Raw genomic sequence first — 23,881 nt, 5'->3', positions numbered from 1 at the left:
GTGGAAGCTCCCAGCTGCTCCTCTCTCCCCCACCCCTGCCTCAGATCCGAAGCTGCTGTGGAAGCTCCCAGTGCTCCTCCCCACCCCACCCCTGCCTCAGATCCAAAGCTGCTGTGGAAGCTCTTAGCCGCTCCTCTCTCCCCCCCACCCCCACCCCACCCCTGCCTCAGATTGGAAGCTGCACCAGTCAGATGGGCCAGATCGCCATCGTCTCCTTTCAAAGCTCCAGCCCCAAAGTCATCGAGTGCTTCAACGTGGAGTCTCGGACGCTGTGCATGGTGTTCATCCCTGCGGAGCCCGGGGCCGCGCCGGGCGTGCCCACCATCTGCCTGGGCACTGAGGAGGGGAGGTGAGCCCCGCGTGCCGCTCCGTGACGAGGAGCCGGACGGTCACCTGCTCCATCTGTTGGGTGACACACTGCGTGGCGAGAGTGGCTGGGGTCGCTGACCTTTGACACGACCAGCAAGTGCGCCCATGCTGCCTGGCGCTTCCCCTGACGTGTTTCTTCTCATCCCTGATTTCAAAAGTACCTTTCTCTTCATGTTTTGGAAAAAACACGGCCAGAGTCTGTGCTGTAAACATATTGAACACAGACACCTTTTAAAGGAAAGTTAACATGGTTTTCCTGATACGAAGTTTTAAGACAGATTGAAAGAAGTAATTTTTTAAAATCTGTGTAACCCAAACTTTCTCCTTTAAAATGAAGTGAAGGGGGCTGAGAGGCATTAGCGTTTCTGCCCAGGGCGGGAGGAGGCGGGAAGGGCTGGGGCGTCACGAGCACTTTGTGATGAGATGAGGCTGCCCTTCCTTCCCGAGCAAATGCGCTGACAAGGTTTGCGTTCTTCTCTCGAAGCATCTCCATTTACAAGAGCAGCCAAGGCTCCAAGAAGGTGCGTCTGCAGCACTTCTTTACCCCGGACAAGTCCACGGTCATGAGCCTTGCCTGCGCGGCCCAGAGCCTGTATGCCGGCCTGGTCAACGGGGCCGTGGCCGTCTACCAGAAGGCGGAAGGTAATTGCGTCTGCGCTGTGCGTGCGTCTGCGCGGCCGGTCTCGTGGCCGTGTCCGGGGGTTTGCTGTGGACTGAGCTGTGTGCTTCTGGGTCACATCCCCACCAGCGCTTACCCCCACCTGTCCCGGGCACGTGACTTCCCGGCCCCGAAAGGAGCACCCCAGCCGCACAGGCGGGAAGCTGTTTCAGAGGACGGTCTCCTGGTGACCCCTTAGCAGGCCGCCAAGTACCTTCCTCTGTGTGCGTCTGTCTCCCCGCAGCCACGATTCTGTCCCCCGGCCCCGCAAGGCTCTCTTACCCGGGGGAGGGGGGGGCACTGCAGGCCACCCGGGTGAGCGGCTACGCGAGGTTGTCACCAGCCCACCAGCCCGGCCATCGTCCCTCCTCCTCAGGCTCCTTCTCTTGTCACAGGCTTGGCTGAGCATTCCAGTGGCTTCCGGTGACAGCAGAGGGGCCGGTGGGCATCTCTTCCCCGGGGCCTCCGGGGCCCCCCGGGCTGCAGCTCTCAGAGGCAGAGGCAGGGGCCCTTGTGTCCACACCTGCTCCTGCCAGTTCTGATCTGACGGATTGTCGCCCCTTTGCGGAAGCTCTTGTTCTCAGGGGCTCCTTCTCACCTCACCCCTGGCTGGCAGGCCTCCCTGCACCTCTCGTCCGGGGGTTACACGGACATGTGGGATTGCCGCCCCGGGGCCTCAGCGCTAAGACGTCGTGTCTTGGCTGGCTCTGGCGCCATAGCAGATGCCACAGAGCGGGGCCTGAGCAGGGTGTGGCAGCGGGTCCCTGGGGAGAGTCGCTTTCTGCTGTGGAGGGCGCCTCCCTACCGAGGGAAAGGGTCCTCACGCGGCGGACGGAGCACGCGCTCTGGGGCGTCCCCTTCTTGCAAGGGCGCTGATCCTGTCACGGGGCCCCACCTGACACGGTACGTGTGAGTGCTCAGCGCCCTACCTACCCTTCCTTTGCCCAGTCCGGGCGGTTTGCACATCCTGGCTGGTTTCCACGGCAACTGGGCAGCCCCGTGTCCAGTTGGGTCCCCAACAAGGAAAAGTAAAATGGCAAATTTATCAGAAGGGTTGAGTGAGGGAAGCCAAGGGCTGAGGCCCCATAAGGAATGGGGGTTGCCTGGCCCCCCTGGGGCCTTTCTGTTCCTGATACCTGCCTGTCTGCCTGTGGTCCACCCCAGGAACCCCCACCCTGGCTCCTGCCCTCCTGTGGTCCTCCCCAGCACCTGCCCACCTGTGGTCTACCCCAGGAACCCCACCCCTGCCCAGCTCCTGTCTACCTGTGGTCCACCCCGGGAACCCCCCCTGCCCCGACTCCTGCCCGCTATTGTCCACCCCGGGAACCCACCCCCACCCCCACCCTGGCTCCTGCCCACTTGTGGTCCACCCTGGGAACCCACCCCCATCCCCGGCTCCTGCCCACCTGTGGTCCACCCCAGGAACCCCCACCGGCTCCTGCCCACCTGTGGTCCACCTCGGGAACTCACCCCCACCCCCACCCTGGCTCCTGCCCGCCTGTGGTCCACCTCGGGAACCCCCCTCCCCCCGGCTCTGTACTGGGGTCAGTCACCATCTCAGGGACAGTCTGAGTGTTGGCTGGTTCAGGGGACCCTGAGCTGGTCACCAGCGGCTGCAGATGGGCACAGGTCCTACTCCTCACGTCCGGGGGGCGAACAGAACAGTACCCAGAGGTGAACGTAGCTCTCAGGGCACCCAAAGAGCGCTGGGGGGTGCTGGGGTCAGAGTCGTGTGCGGGAAGGCCGTGGAGCCAGCCTGGAGGTGTCCGTCCTGTGGAGCTCGGCCAGGGGGCCGGGCCGCTGCGGGACCCCGGGAAGGGCGCAGGCTAGAAAGGGTGGGGAGCAGGGGTCTGTGCCCTTCCTGAGGGCGGCCAAGAGCCATTAGCGGGTTTGTCTGTCTTTGTCTGACCTGTCTCCTACGTTACAAGCAGTAGGATTTGCTCATTTTCTATGGCCAAATGATATTCCGTTGTATGCATAGCACATCTCTGTCCATTCACACGTTGGGGGGCACTTGGATCTTCTCCGTGTCTTGGCGATTGTAAATAATGCCGTGTGAACACGGGGCGGACAGGCCTTTTCAAATTACTGTTGGCGTGTCCTTCGGGTAAGAGCCCAGAAGTGGGACAGCTGGGTCGTAGAGTAGTTCTGTTTCTAATCTCCTGGGGAGCCTCCACACTGTCGTCCAGAGCGGCTGCACCAGTTTGCACTCCCACCAGCTGTGCACGAGGGTCCCCCTTTTGCCGCATCCTCGCCAACACCTGTTGTTTCTTGTGTCTTTGATGATGTCATTCTCACAAGTGTGGAGCGATGGCCCATTGTGCTTTCACTCCATTTCTCTGATGATGCTGGTGCTGACCGCAAGTTCACGTACCTGTCCGCCGTCTGAATGTCTTCTTTGGAGAGGTGTCTCTTCCCCACTGTCGTGTTCTCTGAGGGGTGACGATGTGCCTAGCCGGAGGGGGAAAGGCTGCTTCTCAGCCAGGCACTGCTGCAAGCATCTGACTTTTCAGGGCGTTCGAAATCTGGAATGTTCTGTAGGAAATTTCCAGATTTTTAAGTGTGGGCTCAAAATGTCATTGGCATGGGTTTGCACCCAGCTGTGGTTGGACAGCCTGGTTGAGGACTCAGGTCTGGAGGGAAGACTGCAGAAAGAGGCTGTCCCCAGACAGGTGGCGTGTCAGCTGGAGCTGAGGCCCGCATCCCAGGGACCGACATTGTGCCCTCCCCGTGGCCCCCAGAGGATCTTGTGTACGGGATCTGTAGAAGGAGTGACTTAGGTGGTCGGAAAACAAAGCTCAGTTGTTAGAAGTTAGTCCCAAACCAAAATAACTTGACAGCAGCAAGCGTCTTGATTCGGAGGACGTGGCCACATCGGGGGGGCAGGCCCCGTGGGGCAGGGGCAGGGGCAGGGGCAGGAGGGATCCACAGCCCTGCTCTCTCAGTCCCGTGCGAGTGTTGGGGAGAATCGCGTCTCAGCTCGGAGCCTCTGTGATCCCATCGAAAGTGGAGACTGCGGGGTCTCAAAGGGCTCTGAGTCCCAGATGAGAAGGCCTGTGTGCTTCTGTGTGTATGTATGTGCACGTGTGACTGCTAGTGAGCGTGTGCTTGTGTGTGCACGCATGTGTAACCACGCGATGATACTCCGGGTCCAGTGCGGATTTTACAAATGATTTTACAGGTCATTGTCCACTGGAACCAGTAATTGTCCTGCAACATCTTTTGGCTTAATTGTAGCATAAAAGCATCTCCATTTAAGTTGAATTATAACTTGAAAGTGTGCCTTGGAATTCAGAACCTGCCTGGTTGCCTCCTGGTGGTTGCACAACCTCAGCTAAAGTTATTCATAAAGAGGGATTGGATTAAAAGGTTCAGTGCTTCAGATCTAGAACACAGAAGCCAGAACTTGGTTCGGAACCAAGACTGTGCCCTCGTCCCTGAGCAAAGCTCTGGTTTGATTAGGAAGTCAGAGGCACTGGTGGATGAACCATTAAATGCTTTCAGGCATAGGGGCGCCTGGGTGGCTCAGTCAGTTAAGCATCTGACGACTTCAGCTCAGGTCACGATCTCACGGTTCGTGGGTTCGAGCCCCGCGTTGGGCTCTGTGCTGACAGCTCGGAGCCTGGAGCTGCTTGGGATTCTGTGTCTCCCTCTCTCTCTGCCCTTCCCCCACTTGTGCTCTGTTTCTCTCTGTCTCTCAAAAATAAATAAATGTAAAAAACAATTTTTTAAAGATGTTTTTAGGCATGATGGCTTAATTTGTGGTTGCTTTGAAAATTGAAAAATTTATTTTAAATTCTCACAGGACAATTATGTAGTCACGTTGAAAACGTGTGTCTAGTCTTGCTTTACATATTTTTTACCGCTCTCCAAGTTGTTTGTTGACTCTACTTCATGTGAAGTATGACAGACCTCATCCTTAGATCCTTGAAAGTATTTGCAAAGCGACATATTTCATCAGGGCCTGTGCTTCAGGACCAGAGCGAGCGAAAGCCTCTCCTCCCAGTTCTGACTTACTGTTCTAATGCAGGGAAGATACGGTCCATCCTGGTGATACAGGATGCGTATCAAGGGAAAGCTCAAAAGAGCGAGCAGGCAGTGGGAGGTGCGGACGTTGGCCCGCACCGTGTGGGTGTGGACCCCTCCTCCTGACGACGGGGTCATTTCGTGTATTGGTGTTGTAGATGACAGGGCGTATGAGACACCTGGGCGCCGGGCACCTTGCTGAGCTGATCAATCACCTCGTCATGCCTCACACTGTCACGGCCACCTCGCGGGCCGTTTGTGCGGGACACGCGCCAGGTGGCCGGGCTGGGGTCGTGTGCGCTCCGGGCTCTGCCACCGTGCTGAGTTGCGTCGTGGAAATGGTGCTCGTGGAACTCTGGACGCCCAGCACCACGTGTGAATGTCACGGTTACTGATGATATTTTGCCTGTTACTTAAAATGAGCTGGGATCCTGTCCCTACTCCCTGTGTACAGATAACTGAATTTGAAAGTAAAATTTTTGTTTTTCAAGATGGATCCTGGAGTCCCGAACCTCAGACAGTGATAAAACTAGGCGTGCTACCAGTTAGAAGTCTCGTAATGACGGAGGACACGTTATGGGCAGCTTCGGGAGGTCAAGTTTTTACGATCAGCGCCGAGACCCACACAATAGAGGTAAGCCCCTTGAGTGCGTGGCACAGAAGAGACGCATCTTAGAGCTGGCCCCAGTTAGCCTCCGATGCTGGCGGTCAGAGGGCCTCTGGCCAGCTGATGCTGGCAGCCTCTTGCATGTGGCCCTGCACGGAGAGAAAATTCCTCCTAGATTTGGGAGGGAAACCTGGGGAAGACCATATTAAGTAGATAACTCAGCTAACGCCCATGAAAGAACTGTTGCTTGTTTATCTGCTAACGACCACAAACACGTTACTTTAAAAAACGTGCTCAGTACGAACATAATAGTCTTCAAGGACATGGACAAACTTGACATTTGATCGAAGTGGCCTTTTCCAATCAGTGCAATCCGTGGATTGTTCAACAAAGGATCAGGAGACAACGGGCCATGTGGAAATGTGGAGCCGTGCCTCTGGCCCCGAGCCTTTTCCCTTGTAAACATTACAGATGGAGGTAATTTTAAAAACATAAACAAAATCATAAACTTAGATAGAAAGCAGTACAATGTTCTCATTACTTTGTAGCGGGAGAGATTTTCCAAGCATGACACATGCCTAGAAGTTGCCATAATAAAGAAAATAAATTTGGTGTGGTTTTAGAACATTTTCTGTGCACATTTAATAAGTGTGTGTTTGTATAGAAACTTTTGTAAATGAAAATGAAGAAAATATATGCCACATCTGTGGCTGAGAGGTAATGTTCTTATTAAAGAGAATTCTTATTAACTTTAAGAGAAAGAAGCCAAGCTAGTAAAAAATGTTCAGAGGACATAAGGCAGCTCAGAGAAAAATACGAATAGGGCACTAAACTAAGAATCGTGCAGCGCGCAGGTATGTGTTCATACACCCGGCCAGTGTACTCACACACGTGTTTACCCGTACGTACGGGCATACGTGTGTTAGCCTCATCTCTAGAAAGCGCTCATTGTAACAAGGAGCCATTTTTCAAATGGGCGGAAGGTGAAACGTTCTCACTTTCCAGCGTTGGCGAGCTGTGGGCGCGTCGTGGCTGGTCCTGGGCAAGTCCAGGGCTCCGGGACTCAGCCAGTGGAGGGAGGCCACTGTGCGGCGTCTCCGGAAGGCAACCCCGCGTTGGCGTCTGGCATTCAAAGGGCTCAATCCTTTTCCTGGCAATGCCACCGCTAGACGTTTGCTCCTTAGATAAGCTCACGCGTGTGTGGGTGAGGTTACGTATTGCCACGTTGTGTGATATCACGAATGGTTGAAAATACCCAACGAGCACCAGTGGGAGAACTAGGTAAATAACGTCATACCTGGCAGTGGCAGGAGAGAATGAGCGGGCAGCGCTGGCAGGTGTTCAGTTAAGCGGAGGAGGGGCAGGTTGCAGAGTGTTGTTGTGTGAACGTACAGGTACAGAGAGTGCCCGCAGAGCGCTTTACATATTACCTGTTGTTAGCAGTTGCTTAACACGTGCACGTGTGTGTACTTTCAGAGACACACAAAAAGCCGTCCTAAGCAGGGTAGCAGGGATGAGAGAGAAAGAATTTTACTTATTATACCTTTGAATTTTTTGCCCATTTTATATATTTCTTTTTTTATTAAAAGTTGCACGTACCTAATTATTTTCTGTCTACACATGACCATTTCTCACCTCTACTCTAAATGAACTCAGATAGCAAAGGTTTTGGTTTTTTTTTTTCCGCCAATGAAACAAATCCTGTCACAGATAAAAATTCCTCTGAGCATCACATCAAAGGTGGTAGAGAAAGGAATCTGTTCAGGGGAGGTCCCCGTCATCCCCGTGAGGGCCCTGAGGGCATTTTGGAATGACTGTTGCCAATCTCCACAAACTCGTGATCAACTTTAGTCATCGTGGACTTCCAAAAATATTTGTCTAGACTCTCCTTAGGAAGGGTCACCGGTTCAGCCAGGACAGGGGCTTGAAGACATTTTGCCAGCACTCACTGAGACACATTTCAAGACATTCGTGAAACCTGTTCACGGACACGCTTGGTGGCAGATTCTGTAACGTCAGAAGGTGGACCGTAAGCCTCCAGTCCGTTGTAGGAGCTCCTTCACGTCACAGAGCGTGGGCTGACCTCGGTCAGAGTAACACCGAGTCCGTGCGGGCCTGGGTGGACGGTGTTAGACTGCGCGAGACCCCCGAGGGCGGCATAGGACAGCAGGCCTTCGGGAAGTCACCAGGTGCCACACCTGGGCGCGCTGGGTCCCAGACGGGCTCGAGGTCGATGCACTTTCCGTTGGACCACAACTAGCTTTTCTGTGGCTTGTCCTTGATGTGCCAGTCCAGGGTCCTGCAAGACCCCACCTCCTGCAGCTGGCAGAAAGTCAGCCAGCAGTGGCTCTGTCTGTGCCAGGCAGCTGGCAGGAAAGAGCGGAATCGTGGCTTTGATGCCAGGGACACACAGGGCAGGACAGAAACGCTGGATTATTTCTGCCCGAGAGCCCTATGCCGCCGGCTGTCCTGACAGAGCAGAATTCCTGGAAGGAGACGACGTAGAGCCTGTGAGGAGGGACGCCTGTCACGTGCGAGAAAGGTCGGGGGAGCCTGAGAGCCTGGTGGGAAGAGAGGGCGGCACAGGTGGGGTCGGAAGGGACCTCACGTTCATTACGGACGAGCTTAGGGCTATTCCTCGGTCCCTGTGAGCATCGCAGACGGCCGCTAGGGCTGGAGGTGTCCCACGACAGCAGCCACGTCTGGCCGGGGCAGGGACACCACCACGCTGGGTGGATGGTGAGCCACCGAGGGGCTTTAATGTGAGCAGATGTGAGGAAGTCGTGCTCTCCGAAGGCCGGTTTGCCTCAGCGGAAGGGGGTGCTGCTGGAGACCACGCACGTGGGTGGGGGGGCCACAGGACCTGCAGGCCTGCAGGACGAGCTGGTTCTGGGAGGACAGGCCACCAACCGCGAAGTGCAGGAGACACGTCAGCGGGCAGTCGCGGACAGCGTGCGCCAGCAGCACTGGAGTCGTGCCCGCTGCATCTTGGGAGCACATCAAGGCCGCATGTGACGTGACTCGGGACAGAAAGGAGGACAAACCGCAGTGAATGGATAAAGTAACTTGCCGGAAAGCAGTGGAAAAAAGGGGGTGTGGAGCAGCGGCGGGCCCTCGGAACATTCTGGAAATGCTAGTTCTGGGCCCCACCCTCAGCCTACTGAATTAGAAACCGGGATTGAGGGCCAGCAACCTGTGCTTCCTCGTCTTTCCTGGAGTGTCTGCGGCAAGGACAGAACGTGGCTTTGCTCCTTGATTCCCGAGCTTGTGTAACGTGCACGACCCTCCCCCCGGATGTGCCTTCCTCCCCCAGGGAGTAGTGACCGCCATGTCGTAGGCCCAAGAGGAGCAGCCGGGGAAGGCGGGCAGTTCAGCGGGCTCTACACAGCACCCCCTGCGCTTAGACTTTTGGGACCAGCCCTTGGGTCAGAGAAGTAAGCCCGCCTGTTTCCCGTGTGGCTCAGCCTCCAGTGTTTCCAGCTGGAGGACTGTGTGGGGAGGACCGTATGGGGTTTGGTCTGCCCTGAGGACCCCGTGTCTTCACACGGAGTCTCCAGGCTCACACCCCTCCTCCAGACCTAGCAGACAACACGCCAGCTGCCCAGTGCTGGCCCATCCGCGCTGTGACCAAGTCACAAAATCTGCCCCCGTGGGTCCCCATAGAGCAGGGTTGTCAGGATGGAGATGTGGACGGGGCAGAGCTTGGCCAGAAGCCCGGGAGGAAGGACCTGGTCACACAGAGAAGTAGCAGCTGGCCTTTGTGGGCAGGCCAGGGGTGACTGCAAACCCAGACACCGTGGGCAGCCCAGGAGCGCTGGGAGCGGTGGGGTCAGACAGGCCGTCTCGGGGCCGCCCAAGGCCGGGGTGTGGACCTCCATTCCCGCTCGGGATTTGGGGGAGGGCTGCTGACTCCCCACCAAAGTCGGGGGCGCTGGCTGGCCTCCTTTGGCCATCGTGTCTCCCTGTTCCCGGGCCTTCCGTCCCTCTGTCCCTCCCGTCTTCCTGCTCTCGCCGCCCCCCCACCCCCCACCCCGCCCCGGCCGGGGACTGCCTGGCTCTGCCTCCTCGGTGGGCGGGGCTCCAGGCACACCCGCTGCCCCGTCCACCGCTTCTCCTTGATCTCTCCAGAATCAGCTGGACGCCCACCAGGAAGAAGGCATGGTGGTCTCTCACATGGTCGTCGCTGGCGTGGGGATCTGGATCGCCTTCACCTCTGGCTCCACGCTTCGCCTCTTCCACACGGAGACGCTCAAGCATCTGCAGGACATCAACATAGCCACGCCTGTGCACCATATGCTGCCAGGTAACTGCACCCGGGGGCAGGGGAGGGGTGTCCCCCGAGGGAGGACACGGCGGGGGACGTGGCGCGCAGGCGCGACCCTTCCGGGCGAGGGCGCTGTGCGTACCGCGACTCTGTGTGCTGGCGTGGAACCGTATTCAAGCACCACTTTCGTAGGTCAGGAGCCGTTGATCATAGCCCGTGTGCGCCAGTTAAGCCTGCTAAGACTCCACCCTGGGAGCAAGCTGAAGAACAGAGAGGAGGAAAAGACCTGCTGGGGCGGGGACAGCTCCCAAGGGAAGCCAGAGACGCAGCTTCTCGGCTGGGAGGCTGCCAGACACAGAGCAGGAAGGATGCCGCTAGCGGGGGTGGGGGGAGTGGGATGGGGGACAAAACCAGCAAAGGTGCAGGAGTGCGGCTGTGGGGTGGCAAGTAGCTTATGTGTGTGTGTGTGTGTGTGTGTGTGTGTGTGTGTGTGTCTGGGTGGCAAGTGTGTATACATGTGTGGCTCACGTGTGCGTGTGCATGTAGCTCATGCGGGTAGATTCATGTGGCTGGTATGTGTGTGCACGTGGCTGGCACGTGTGAACGCGTACCTAGCGTGCGTACATACATATGTGTCTGCGTAAACACATATGCAAGTGTGTACATAAGCGTGTAGCCAGTAAGTGCAAACAGGCACCTAGCACATGCGAGGACCATGTTGCCGGTGTGTGGCCAGTGTGTATAAGTTTCTAGCCAATATGTATACGTTCGTATTTCGTGTGGCTGGTACGGACACCCATGGAGCTAGAGTGTATTCCCATATCTGGTACGTATAGGCGTGTAGTTAATGTGTGTGTGTGTCACATATAAACGAACGTGCAGCTAGTGTGTGTGAGCGCGTACCTGGTGCCTGCACGCGTGTAGGTCGTACGCGGAACGCATCGCTGGTGTGTGCGGGCTTGTAGCTGGGGCACGTCCGCGTGTGACAGACATGCGTAAGCAGGTGGCTGCTGTGCAAGGGCGGTGGGGTAGAGGGAAGGAGGAGGCCGGGAAGGTTGTGTGGTCATGAGTGTGGAAGGGGCTCCCCAGCAGCGGGCTGTGAGGACGGGAGGGTGGCGGGCCATCCTGTGGTCCCGAGGGACGCACCCCGGCAAGCGGCAGTGAGCAGAGTCACCTGCGGTGGGACCGACTGGGGAGAGGAAGGGCCAGAAAGCCTGAGATTTGGGGCCTGGGTTTTCGGGAAGAACGTGAAGTCATCAGCGACACTGGGTCCCACAGAGCCGGCTTGGAGGAAGCTAGCATGTGTGGTGCTGAGCGAAGGAGCCCCGTGGGAAATTGGAAGGAGGGGCTGGCATGCGGACGACGAGTCGGGAAAGGGGCCTGTGTGGGACTTTGCCCTCCCGGCGAGCGATGAGGGACAGGGGGACAGGGCAGAGTCAGGGACCACCGTCAGGAGGTGAGAGGATTGTGCAGAGTCAGAGGGGGCGTCAGGAGCGCAGAGAGCCCTGCAGTGCGTATCCAAGCGGCCAGGAGAGGAGCACCGGGCGGGGGACGGCCACGCACACGGCCCGAGTGCCGGTGTGCGTGCGTGTGCACACGTTGTATGCACCTGGGGGTGTTGTGTGCATGGGTGCTCGCAGGCGATGAGAGTGTGTGTGTACCTGGAGTGCTGCTGTGTGTACGTGAGCATGCTTGCACGCGTGAGTGTGGGTGTGGGTGAGTGTGGGTGTGGTGTGTGCACCACACCTGTGCGTGTGTGTGTGTGTGTGTGTGTGTGTGTGTGTGTACATGTGAAGGAGGAGCTGTGCTGCTGGTGTTTGAGAGCAGGGGTAACCAGGATAGTAAAGGCACTGAATTTAGGATTCACTTTGGAAAAGTTCATCACGAAAGGCTGAGCAGGTTAGAGAACCCCGATCAAGTTGCCTCTTAATCGGGATTACGTGTCGGATGACATTTAAATTCTGCAAGTACGTGAGTGTGGAAAAAAGCTCTTAGAAGTTGTCTGGGTCCCCTGCTCATGTCGGTAGCGAAACAAGTTCTCAGAATCTTACAGACTCAGGGCAGATTTGGTGGTGGGTTGGCGGTGGGTTGGTGGCAGATGGGTCAGTGACAGTGTTGAAGATGTCTGTAGCTTGAGCGGAAGGTACTGGAGGAACGGTCACCGTTGACGCATTGAGAAATGAATAGTCTGGGTTCAGGTTCCAGAAAGGCTGGCCTCTGACCAGGGGAAGCACACTGCAGTTGGAAGGCGGGCCGGCTGGGGGCAGAGAGGACAGTGGGAAGCAGGGACGGTGACAAGACACGTTTGGGGCTCGGCGAGCGAGGGACAGCTGCTCCCTGGTTGTGTTTCGTGTCTGTACTGGGGTGACTGGCACGTAAAACCGCACCGGCCGTGTGGCTCGTTGTTTGCACACGTGTGCGCGTCGTGAAGGGCTCGCCGCAACCAAGCTAACGCATTCTCCACTTCATGGTTTCCACATGTGCACGCGTGTGTGGTGGTCGGGAGATTTAATCCATAGGACGAGCTGTGTACACGTCGTTTCTTAAGTACCATAGGGCGCTTTTGTTTCGCGAGGAGCACCGATTGACACAACTTACGAGCTTGCATATAAGAAAACGCTGGTTTATGGGCACTTCCCTGGGGACCTGGTGTGTTCTCTTTTGCACGCCAGCTGGTGGAGCAGGTGTGTGCAGTCTGGATCCGTCGTATCAGATGGTGTGTCGGGCAGGCTCTCGTCGTGCCCGTGGGCGGCCGGCCCGTCCGGGGGACTGCCCTCTGAGCCCCCAGAGTCCTGACCCCGCGGCCCTGCGGGGCTCACTGGCCAAGCAGCCCCAGGGGAGCCCCGGACCCGCTGCCATCTTGCCCTTGTTGCTCAAGGTCGAGGCGGTTCCAGACCCCCCACAGGCTAGCCCACAAGTGCCACGGGCTGGGCCCCTTCTCGTAGGGCTGAGCTCTGTCCCTGTCCTCACTTGGCCTCACGTCCACGCTGCGTTTACAGACCCACACATGGGGGTGTCTCCTTCATTTCTCACGAGCGTTTTCGTGACTGGTTTCACCCTCCAGTCAATGACCCTCTTGCCTCCCTCTGCGTGGCTCTCCTGTGCTGTCACAGACCCACCTGGGCTCTGGTGGGACTGAGAGGCTGTGCGGTGAGACGCTTCCCCGAGCCCACCCTCCGCAGGCCGGACGCCGGCGTCCAATGGGGCTCGGCTCTGTCCTTGTGGTCACAGCACACGTCCCCTCGGTCTTGGGTCTTCATTCCCGTGTCGCCGTCAGGCTGTGGAGAACCAGCAAGCCTCCAGGCCAGATAGGGGCGGGAGCCTTCGGGTGACGCGTGTTCTCCCGAATTTCACCAACGTCCGGGGGCATCTTACGCCTGACCTGCGTCTCAGACTCTCCGTGAAGGTTGTGTAGCGGCCTTGGAGGGGGGTGGGTGGTTAGAGCAAAGTCCGCTATGCTCGGAATGTTGTTGTCTTTGTCTCGTCTCCTCAGTGGCTGTGGGGTACAGTCCTCAGAAAGATGTGATCCAGAATTGGTCTGATGTTTAAAAAATTTTTTGAGTTTATTTATTTTGAGAGAGAGAGAGAGAGAGAGAGAGAGAGAGCAAGCAGGTGCGCACTAGAGCAGGGGAGGGGTGGAGAGAGAGCGAACCCCAGGCAGGCTCCAGGCTATCAGCACAGAGCCTGATGCAAAGGCTCAAATTCACGACCCTGAGACATGACCGGAGTCCACATCAACCAACTGAGCCACCCAGGTGCCCCCAAATTGGTCTGATTCTCGTTGCATTTTGTGATGTAGAGAATGAGAAGGCCCAAGCCCCAAGTCTTCCCTTGAACTTTTACCGGTGGTCTTACCCTCAGGCCGGTGCTTCCTGGAGACAAGCGTTAGTTGGCTGCGGCTTCGGGGGACTCTGTTCACGCTATAGGCACGGAGGTGCGCCGATCGGAGGCCGCTGGGCTGTGTCGTTCTCTGGACACTGGTGCCTGTGACTGCCGGCGGCTTTCCCGCACTCCTGCACGTCCAGAGCTGGCACGTACCCGGAGCCTCCGTCCGAGAGTCGTGTTCATGGGTTGCCCACGTGGGTTTCGTTGTGTACACGTGGCAGGAATATGTGAAGTTACCCTTTTGTGCCTTTACCGGACGATGAAATTCCAGTAGGTTCTGGAGGTGAAGACTGCCCAAGCCAGAAAGAACAAAAATCGAACACAAAACTGATACACTGGTAATTCACACCTTTTTTGGGAGTTAACAGAACTTCATGGAACCCGAATAATTCTTGGAGGCCCCAGCGTGCTTTTCCTGGAGGAGGACGTGGCTGTGCTGGGTGGGCCGTGTCTGCTGCCTCTGGGTAGAGCTCTGTTCTGAAAACCATCACACCCAGGCTCCGTGACGTACAGCACATCGGCCCTCACGCGGTCGAACACGGGATAACGCAGCCTCCGGAGGAGCACACGCACCTTGGAGAGCAGATTGCTGGTGTAGAATTTACAGCGAAAGCGTGTAACGGGGCCTTGTTCCTTGGGGCTCCACTCAGTTACTTACCCCACGATGCAAGCGGCACGTTTTGCTGCTTTGTCTAGAATATTCCAGGGAGACTGTTTTGACGGAGAAGTTCTGAGAGGTCATGTGAAGTCAGCCTTTCCGTGTCCCCACGGAGCGAACGCGTTGCCTTCCAGGAGAGACGTGGCCGTGTACGATGGCCAAATTAGGATTAAAAAAAAAAGTAAAATCAGTATAATTTAAAAAGAAATACTCAATGACCACATCCTAGGGGAAGTCAGCAAATTAAACCAGACTGAAGATGATTTGTGAATTAGGAAGCAAAACTGAGGATGGGGTTTGGTATCCTGGTTCCTGCTGCCATCCTGGATTAAGTGGTCCTGGGTTAGCCAGCAGCTAATCCCGGGTTAACCAGCAGCTAATCCCGGGTTAGCCAGCAGCTAATCCCGGGTTAGCCATCGGCTGGGCCCTGTCCGCTGCCTGTGGGGTGTTCTGGGTGCCCGTGCAGAGAGAGGGACCCTGCTGAAGCGTTGCATCCCACTCTTAGAGGCTCTGTGCTGCCCCCGCTCCCTGCCTCTGTTAGAGTATCTACCGCGAGCACGTGGACACCCCCCAGCTTGTCGCCCGTTGATGGCGGTTGTGAACGGTGCTGAGGATCTTATCCCTCAGCCGCGTCCGCTGGCCCCATCGCATCTGACGGTGCCTGTGCACCTGTGCTCTGTGGTGTGTACAGAATTCACACAGCACCCACCCATCTCCAGAATGACGTCCCTCAGTCAGACGTTCGGAAGTCCTGGGAACGTAAACCATTATGAGCTTGTAAGACAGGATGTAAGCCTGTGTTGAGAAACAAAACCAAAAGTTTTGTTCGTTGTAGATGTTGTTTTTAAGCTTATTTACTTATTTTCAGAGAGAGTGGAAGAGAGAGTGTGCACCAGTGGGGAGGGGCAGAAAGGGAGACAGAGAATCCCAAGCAGGCTCCGTGCTGTCGGCGCACAGCCCGACGCGGGGCTTGAACTCACAAACCACCAGATCATGACCTGAGCGGAACCAAGGATCAGATGCTTACCCGACTGAGCCCCCCAGGCGCCCCTTCTTGTTTGTTTTTGCCATTGCAAAAAAATTCGTAAAAATAGTCGTGTTAATGTAGCTTTGGCCTTGGTACCAGGCCACTTGTTGCCATGTTTCTTACGGGAGGTGAACTTGAGGTCGAAGCAGAGATGTTGGAAGGAACCTTGTCTGTGCAGGATGGGGTCATGTCAGCTTAGGTGCCACCGTGGCCTCACACACAAGGAAAGCCGTCTGGTCCACGCGCCGGCTTTCGAGCTGGCAGAGAGAGGCTGGGGGTCGCCGTGTGTCTCGCTCAGAGTGGTGCCACCCGCGGAGTGGTGGTGATCACGCAGACACCCCCGGCACCCTTCAGGACAGAGGCCCACAGGAGACCAGCCAGGCGGCCCCGTGCACTTCTGGGCCACAGGGCAGTGGCTGTAACCCAAACTGATCCGAGGGCCATGCCGTGAAGGCCTTCCTGGTGCCACCGTTCCATATGACATTTCCCAAACCATGTCCCACGTCCTTCCCCGTCCCGACAGAAGCCTGGGGTGTGGCCTGCTGTCGTTGATGAGCTGTGCTGACGAGCACTTGTAGGGGAGTCGTGCTGGACCCATGACATAGAACACAGAACACAGATCACGCGTTAGCTCCGTGTCACCTGCTGTCACTGATGAGCTGTGCCGCGGGGCACTTGTAGGGGAGTTGTGCTGGGTGCATGACGTAGAACATAGAACACAGAATGCGTGTTAGCTCCGTGTCACCTGCTGTCACTGATGAGCTGTGCCAATGAGCTTGTAGGGGAGTCGTGCTGGGCGCGTGATGTAGAACACAGAAGACAGATCACATGTTGGCTCCGTGTCACCTGCTGTCACTGATGAGCTGTGCCGACGAGCGCTTGTAGGGGAGTCGTGCTGGGCGCATGATGTAGAATATAGAACATAGAACGCATGTTAGCTCCATGTCACCTGCCGTCACTGATGAGCTGTGCCGCAGGGCACTTGTAGGGGAGTTGTGCTGGCCGCGTGACGTAGAACACAGAGCACAGATCGCGTGTTAGCTCCGTGTCACCTGCTGTCACTGATGAGCTGTGCCGCGGGGCACTTGTAGGGGAGTCGTGCTGGCCGCGTGACGTAGAACACAGAGCACAGATCGCGTGTTAGCTCCGTGTCACCTGCTGTCACTGATGAGCTGTGCCGCAGGGCACTTGTAGGGGAGTTGTGCTGGGCGCATGACGTAGAACATAGAACACAGAAGGCGCGTTAGCTCCGTGTCACCTGCTGTCACTGATGAGCTGTGCCAATGAGCTTGTAGGGGAGTCGTGCTGGGCGCATGACGTAGAACACAGAACACAGATCACGTGTTAGTTCTGTGTCACCTGTGAGGCAAGGCCGCTCCTTCAAGGGGGCAGGGGTGGGGAGGGCCGAAACGATGCTCGGCTTGCGGCCTTCCTCTTCCTGGATGGGCAGGGACTGAGTGCATTGTGTAGCTGGAGAGCCACTTGCCGGTGGGGAGGGGGTTGGCTGGGCGGGGAGCGCTCTCGGGGGGGTGGGGGTGAGCACCTGCCCCGCCCCCACCTGCTGCAGACACCGGACTCCGTCCCCCGCCCCCTGCAGGGCACCAGCGCCTGTCAGTGACCAGCCTGCTCGTCTGCCATGGCCTGCTCATGGTCGGCACCAGCCTGGGCTTCGTGGTGGCCCTGCCCGTGCCTCGTCTGCAGGGGATCCCCAAAGTGACCGGTGAGTGGACCCCTCCGCACGCACCATCCCATCCCGTCAGCTCGCTGAGCCCGTCTGCCTCCTTGCGCTTTTGCAGCCGGCGGGGGGAGGGTCTGCTTAAACCGTGTAGATTATCTGGGGTTCTGTTTTCCCTTCTTTTCTGGCATACTCTGGACTGTCTGCTAAGTGGGATCAATTCCTGCTTTTGTTTTTCTGCTGCTTCTGTTAGTGGCCCAGGGAGAATCTTTCCCCCCAAACACGTTTTCATGTTACCTTAACTGCCACCTGTTAGTTTCTGTCATTTTTGTATGGTTTTGCTCAGTGGGAGTGGATGCTTTTTATATTTTATGTGGCCAAGAAGGAAGCCCGGCCTCTGGACAACGTGAGGTGTGCTTTTTTGCACAACGTTGCTAGGAGTTCAAATGGGTACAGGATTTTCGGGAAGCAATTTGACATTTTAGATCACAAGCCTGAAAAGGCTTGTATGTCTGGATTCAGGATTTTTCAGTTCAGAAATCTGCCTTGGTAAGCAGCCGAGTCCGTGAACAAAAACAAGATGCAAAAAAGATATTCGATACAGCATTCAATTTTTAGTAGCCCAGAATAGGAAACAACTTAAAATTAGGGGGAAAGAGATACTTGAGAAAATGGTTGCACTGCCATTTTGGTATATGATGTAGCCAGTAGAAATGGTGTTTGTGGAGAGCTTTAAATGATACACACAAAACGTCAATTCCATAAGTAAAACCAAGATCTCAAATTTTACGTTGATGATGTAACATCAGCGATGTGGGAAAAACTCTCAGAAGAGAAAGATTTGTAGGAAACTCACGAAAATGTCAATAAAGATTCTGTTTCTACAGTTTTTTCCTACTGACAACTTTAGAGTATTTCATGTGACATCAGACAAAAAGCTTTTTTTCTCCACGGGCTTTAACAGACTTATCTTTCCCTAAGTTCAGGAGCCACCTGTTAGTGCTAAGGATTCCAATTTTGTTGATTTTTTTTTTAAGTTTATTTATTTATTTGAAAGAGAGCATGAGCAGGGAGGGGCAGAGGGAGAGAGAGAGAATCCCAAGCAGGCTCTGTGCCATCAGGGCAGAGCCTGATGTGGGGCTTGAACTCCCGAAACTATGAGATCGTGACCTGAGCCGAAATCAAGAGTCAGACATTTAATTGACTGAGCGACCCAGGTCATTCATTTCTTAATCTCAGTTTTTATTCTGAGCTCTGTATTGCACGTACACGAAATTGCACGTAACCAACACGTACAGGTTGGACCGTGCTGATGAAGCGGTCACCCTGCACCTGCCCCTGGCACAGGGGCCCCTCCCTCACAACATACCTGACTATTCTCCTGAGTCGTACACCCTCGTCCTGTTGATTTTTCTGTATAGTTTTGCCAATTTGTACCTGAAAAAACCAAACTTGTGATTTTGCTGTTTTTTTTTTCCATTTTCTATAATTGCCTCATAACATATGACGTGTCTGTCCCTCTGTAACTTTTAGATCACACCTCCCCAGCTGGGGTCGAGCCTTCCTGCCCCCTCTAGGTTCCCTCCAGCACCTACTGGTTGGCCACTGCCACTCACACCGGCTAAAGAATCCTGTGATTTAATCTGCTTTGGCCAAGGAGGGGTGAAGGTGAGGGCTAGGGCCTCGTGTCAGCCTTAAAGCGTCTGGTGGCAAAGGGACACATGCTTCCCATCCTGGTCCCCTCACCTGTGAACCACTTAAAAAGTGCTGACACCCTGTTCCTACCTGACAACGTAGGGTCAGGACGTTCGGGGGGAAATAAACTTTGTTTTGAAAAAGACCTATAGGTAGTTTCTGACACGTGCTCTTGGATTAGGTGATGTTTTAAAATTAAATTCACGTCACTTTTAAATAAAAAAGTCCTCAATGTAATTAAAACCACAGAAGTAACTCCTAGAACTTTTTTGTAACAGAAAATGGCAGGAAGCTACTGGCCGTTTACTTAGGCATCTTGTTCTTAAAATTGACACGTTTCTGGCATTTAAATTTTTGTGGTTTTTTTTTTAAATATTTTTTTAATGTTTATTACTGAAAGACGCAGAGTGTGAGTGGGGGAGGGGCACACAGGAGGAGACACAGAATCCGAAGGAGGTTCCAGGCTCTGGGCTGTCAGCACAGAGCCCAACACAGGGCTCAAATCCACAAACTACAAGATTGTGACCTGAGCCAAAGTCGGATGGTTAACCGACTGAGCCACCCAGGCACCCCTGGCATTTAAATTTTCAATCAAGACTTAGAAAAATTAAACATGTTTCTGTAGAGCAAGTGAGAAGGCATTTATACAGAGAACAGGAAAACAGCTGTTTCACTGCTGTGAAAAGTCCCCTGTGGGTGTCGGGGTGGAGCTGCTCTGGACGAAAACCAGGGTTGTATCCTAGCCCGTCATTCTGGAAGATTTCGTGGACTTAACTAAAAATCCACGAGATTGCGAGAAGCTGTTCTCGTGTTAACTGGTCAGTCGGTGTCCCAGTCGTGTGTGGGATTCTGTGGTTTAGACGGGGGCAGATGCGTGTTGACCCCCTCTGGGCTGTTGCACGCGGTGATTGCTGAAGATTGCTGAATGACCCCCCCCCCCCCCCCCCACCATCCCCCAGGAAGAGGCATGGTCTCCTACCACGCACACAACGGGCCCGTCAAGTTCCTGGTTATGGCCACCGCCGCCCTCAAAACAGACAAGGACAAGCCCTTGGGCAGCCCACCACCCGGCGGGGACCCCCAGGACGGAGACCAGAAGGATGTGTTGCCGGGCGAGGGGCCGGGCCCCAGCCTGAGTCAGAGCAGCCCAGACGCCGTCTGGCTGGGGGGCTCGCTGGGCTCCGTGACCCACAGAAGCGATTTCTCCTCGTCGTCCGGGTCCCTGACCCCGTCGCAAGGCTCGGGCTCCCTGGAGCCCAGAGCGGAGGAGAGCGTCGTCTATGACCTCCTGCGGCTCCCCAGCATGTTGCCGAGCAGAGGGCGGCGGGTCAGGAGGGCGAAAGCCAGCTCGGTGCTGGTGGTGTGCGGGGGCCAGGGCCACCGGCGGGTGAGCAGGAAGGCCCGGCCGCAGCGCCCCGAGGAGCTGGCCGCTTCCATCATGGTCTGGCAGATCCCCCTGCTGAACGCGTGAGTCCACGGCCCATCTGGGTGGCCGTGTCCTTGCGGCCAAGCCGGGCGACCCGAGGGCTGTAGCCGTGTCTACACTGGTTGAGGGTAAATCACGTCTTGGGGGAAGAAATGTGCAATACCGTCACGGTGGTGTTTTCCGGAGCGGAAGCCAGCACAGACGCCCGTGAGGGGACAGAGGACCAGGCCGGGTTGCAGCCGTGTTGGCGTCCGGGGGCGACCGTGTGCTTCGCGAGCGCGGCAGACCACGTGGAAACACAGACGCTCCGCACCCACTCGTGGGCCCTGCTGCTTAGAGAGTTCGCGGACTCAGAACTTACGGGGAAATACAGCTTATTCCGTCGTAGAGAAACTTATTAACAATTCCTAGAGTAACCTTACTCGATTCAGAGTCTCTCCTTTTATTTATATTGTATATCTTTAAATTCCAGCACAGAGTCCGTAACGCTGAAGAGAGCCAGCTAACGTCCCCCCCGTCCAGGTGGTGGTATTTGCTTTCTGAAGTGAAGTGGGTTTTCCAAAGCGGCATAATGTGCGTGTTGTGTATTTTAACAAAGTAGTATTTTTGTACTGCCTTTTTTTTCTATTAAAAATTAACAGTTAATGTTTTAGTCAATATATCGTCTGTAACGTTTCACAAATAACGTTCGGCTTTGAACCAAAATGCTCAATACATTATCAACATTTAGACTCGAGCGTCCACACCAGAAGATCCTTCCCTCCTCCTCGCAGAGTATCAACACCCACATTAGAAATGCACGTTTCCCTCTCGTAGGAGATGCACACTGAGCGTGTCCTCAGCTCTTTCAGGGTGTTTCCCGCGCCTGCTGACCTGGACCTCGGTGCCTGCTTCGAATATGCCTTCTGAGGTTACTCATGGTGCTAGAGAGTGTGGGTGTGTCCCTGCTGGGGTGGGACACAGGCCGGGGACACTGCCTCAGTGTGCCTCCTGCAAGCACGCAGGCTTGCATTCTGCGGTCACAAAGCCCCCACGCGGTTGAGGCGTGCGGGCGAGCAGTGGGCCCCATCCCGTGCAGCATGGGTTTACGTCTCCGTGTCATACTCACTGAGCGGTTTGAGAACATTAATGCGGGCATCACCGGAGATAAACTTCTCAGCACTTTACAGATGACTAAAAAATGCTAATTTTATGACTTAGCCAAATATTTCCCAAGGTGCACATATACCCCCACGCGAAAGTAATCTCTCCCCAAGCTTTCTTAAACTGTTAGCTGCTACCTGAAGTCATAAATAAAGTCTTTTTATTTAAAAATACAGTATTCGAATTGCCTTTTTTCCCCATAGAACACAAAGGGGCAGTTGGGGGGGGTCTGAGGGGCCCTTTCAAGTTCAGGATGGCCACCTGCCGGCCTGGGAGTTTAGTACGAGTTCCAGAGACAGTCCCAGTGTGAGAGGAAAACAGTGCTGTGACTTGAGGTGGGTGCTGAGCTGAGACACTTCCAAGAGACTCACGTACTCGCCGTTTTACATTTTGAGTGACGTCGCAGGTTGAATGAATTTCGTGTAAAACACGAAGACAGCCCACCGAGCTCCGTAACGTCTGTGCGGCAGAAGCCGTGAAGGTTCTCAGTCTTTTCACGGGCCGGGGGAACGGAAGGACTCTGACCTGATACTGTCTCAGAAAACTCCAAACCGGTAGGTTTTCTTCTGGCGTAAATAAGGAGAGAACGAGACCGTACAGGTGGAGGTTTGCATTTGGGTTGTAACATCAATGACGTCATTAGAAAAAACCCCACGTGACGCCACATAGGGTGCTTCCGTGGTAACGGTCCCGCTCTGTGAGGGGCTCTGGGCGCTAAGCGGCCTCTCTCTGGGGCCATAGTTGTCTCCCGATTCACCCGTGGCCCCCTGAGTTCTTCCTGGGCTCCAAGAGTTAGGGCCCCATGCATGGGGCCCGGTTCGCAAGGAGCCTGGCACGGCCCTGGCTCCTCCAACTGGGGCTCCCCACCCTGCCTCCCTGCCTCGGGGCGAGGCCCGGTTCCCTCGGGCCCCTCACACCCCCGGCCCGGCGGCCTCAGCGGCTCCGCGTGTGGTTGGCGCCTGGCCCCCAGCAGCATCCTGGGACCGCCAGGGTTAGACCCAGGTTTGGGCCAGTGCCGTGGATGGGTGCCCCCAAACTCTTAGGTTGGAATCTCACCCTGCAAGGTGGTGACGTCAGGAGGAGGGCGATGCTGAGGTGGCGAGGGTGGCGCCCCGTGCCGCGATCAACGCACACGGGAGAGGGTCCCCGGAGAGCTCCCACCCCCTCCGCCGGGGAGGACCGCGAGGACAGCGAGAAGACACCATCTGTGAGCCAGGGAGCCCCGTTCACACACCGGCCCTGCCCGGCCTCCGCTCTGGACTTGCGGCCCCAAGGGGTAAAGCGTAGCCCCCCGTCGCCGGCACTCCCGTACCCCTCCCCCCCGCCCCATGGTGGTGCTTGTCTCTGGAGCCTTATGTGCTTTCCAGAGGGGGCCCTTCCCCAGACAGCCGACCCCGACGCTGGGCCCCTGTGGGCCACGACCCGGCACGTGGAGACTTGCCCCTGCACGGCTGTCCCGCTGCCCAGGGACCTCGCGAGCTCAGGGCTCACCCAGGAGGCCCCTCGTGCTCCGTGCTGTAGGGGATGGGGCCCAGCTCCCCCCACCGAGCCTGCCGAGGTGCTGGCCGAGGGGGAGGGACGTCAGTGCGGGTGGGGCGGGGCGGGGGCGAGACCCTCCATCACGGCCAGGGCGCCCCCGTGTTAGGTGGGTGCTGTCATTCCCCCGAAGGGACCAGGAGCCAACCCGGAAGTGTGGACTCGTCCTGTGGGGTTGACTCTGACCGGTGTCCCTGCAGGATTGGTGTGCACTTGCGGGCAAGAAGTGAGGACATCTGGTTCTTGTGAACAGTTAAGGCAGGATGGGGGCTCCGTGTTCTGGTGGGGGGGGGGGGGGCAAGTACGTCTGCAAATCTAAGTGGTGCCAGGGGTCCTGTCCTCAGGCTCCTTGGCACTCGGCCGCCTGCACAGCAGGGAGCCCCCGGGGTCTCCGTGCCCCGAGCCTGGACTGGACCTGATGAGGGACTCAGCTCCAGGAGCTGGCCCAGCCCGGGCCCAGCCCGGCTCACAAGCTCAGCGGATAATGGCGTGACAGGAAAACTTAGGGTAAGAGACGGACACAGGGGTGTGACAGGTCTGCCCCCCATCCTGGTTGGAGACAACCCCCATCTCCTCCTGCCCCCACCTCCTGTCTCCCTCCCCCCACCCCGTGGGGGACGCCCCCACCTCCTGTCTCTGCACCCCCACCCCCCGGCCCGGGTAGCTGGACAGGGCTGGTGGCTCCGAGCCCCCCTCTCTGAGCTGACACGCAGATGTCCCAGAGTCCCCTGCAGGGACCCAGCTCTGACCTCATCCATTTGGACTCTACCCGCACCACCTCCTGTGTCTGCCTCTTTGGCTGGGAGCACAGCCTTTTCCGCAGTTTGAGCCTTTGGGGACGCCTGGCTTCTGAGATAACCCTGTTCCCTGCAGAAGTGCTAAAGACCCCGGGCCCGTGAGAGGCCCTCCTTC

General features: G+C 56.4%; 1 protein-coding gene across 5 annotated transcripts in view; it reads left to right on the top strand.

The window, feature by feature from the left end:
* The window catches only part of ARHGEF10 (Rho guanine nucleotide exchange factor 10), a 101,374-nt gene extending 80,427 nt beyond the window's left edge, over positions 1-20,947 (top strand). For 4 of the 5 annotated variants that reach the window (XM_049631825.1, XM_049631823.1, XM_049631826.1 and 1 more), the window contains 6 exons: positions 171-349; positions 854-1,011; positions 5,545-5,687; positions 9,789-9,963; positions 17,092-17,214; positions 19,824-20,947. In XM_049631825.1, the coding sequence (XP_049487782.1) occupies positions 171-349; positions 854-1,011; positions 5,545-5,687; positions 9,789-9,963; positions 17,092-17,214; positions 19,824-20,335 (1,290 nt within the window). In that variant the 3' untranslated portion in view covers positions 20,336-20,947. The remainder of the gene's footprint in view (positions 1-170; positions 350-853; positions 1,012-5,544; positions 5,688-9,788; positions 9,964-17,091; positions 17,215-19,823) is intronic. The other variant, XM_049631827.1, reaches the window with a different exon arrangement.
* The last annotated feature ends 2,934 nt before the right edge of the window (positions 20,948-23,881 follow it).

The sequence above is a fragment of the Panthera uncia genome, chromosome B1, assembly GCF_023721935.1.
Source record: "Panthera uncia isolate 11264 chromosome B1, Puncia_PCG_1.0, whole genome shotgun sequence".
NCBI classification, from domain to species: Eukaryota; Metazoa; Chordata; class Mammalia; order Carnivora; family Felidae; genus Panthera; species Panthera uncia.
This window is presented reverse-complemented; position numbering and strand designations above follow the sequence as displayed.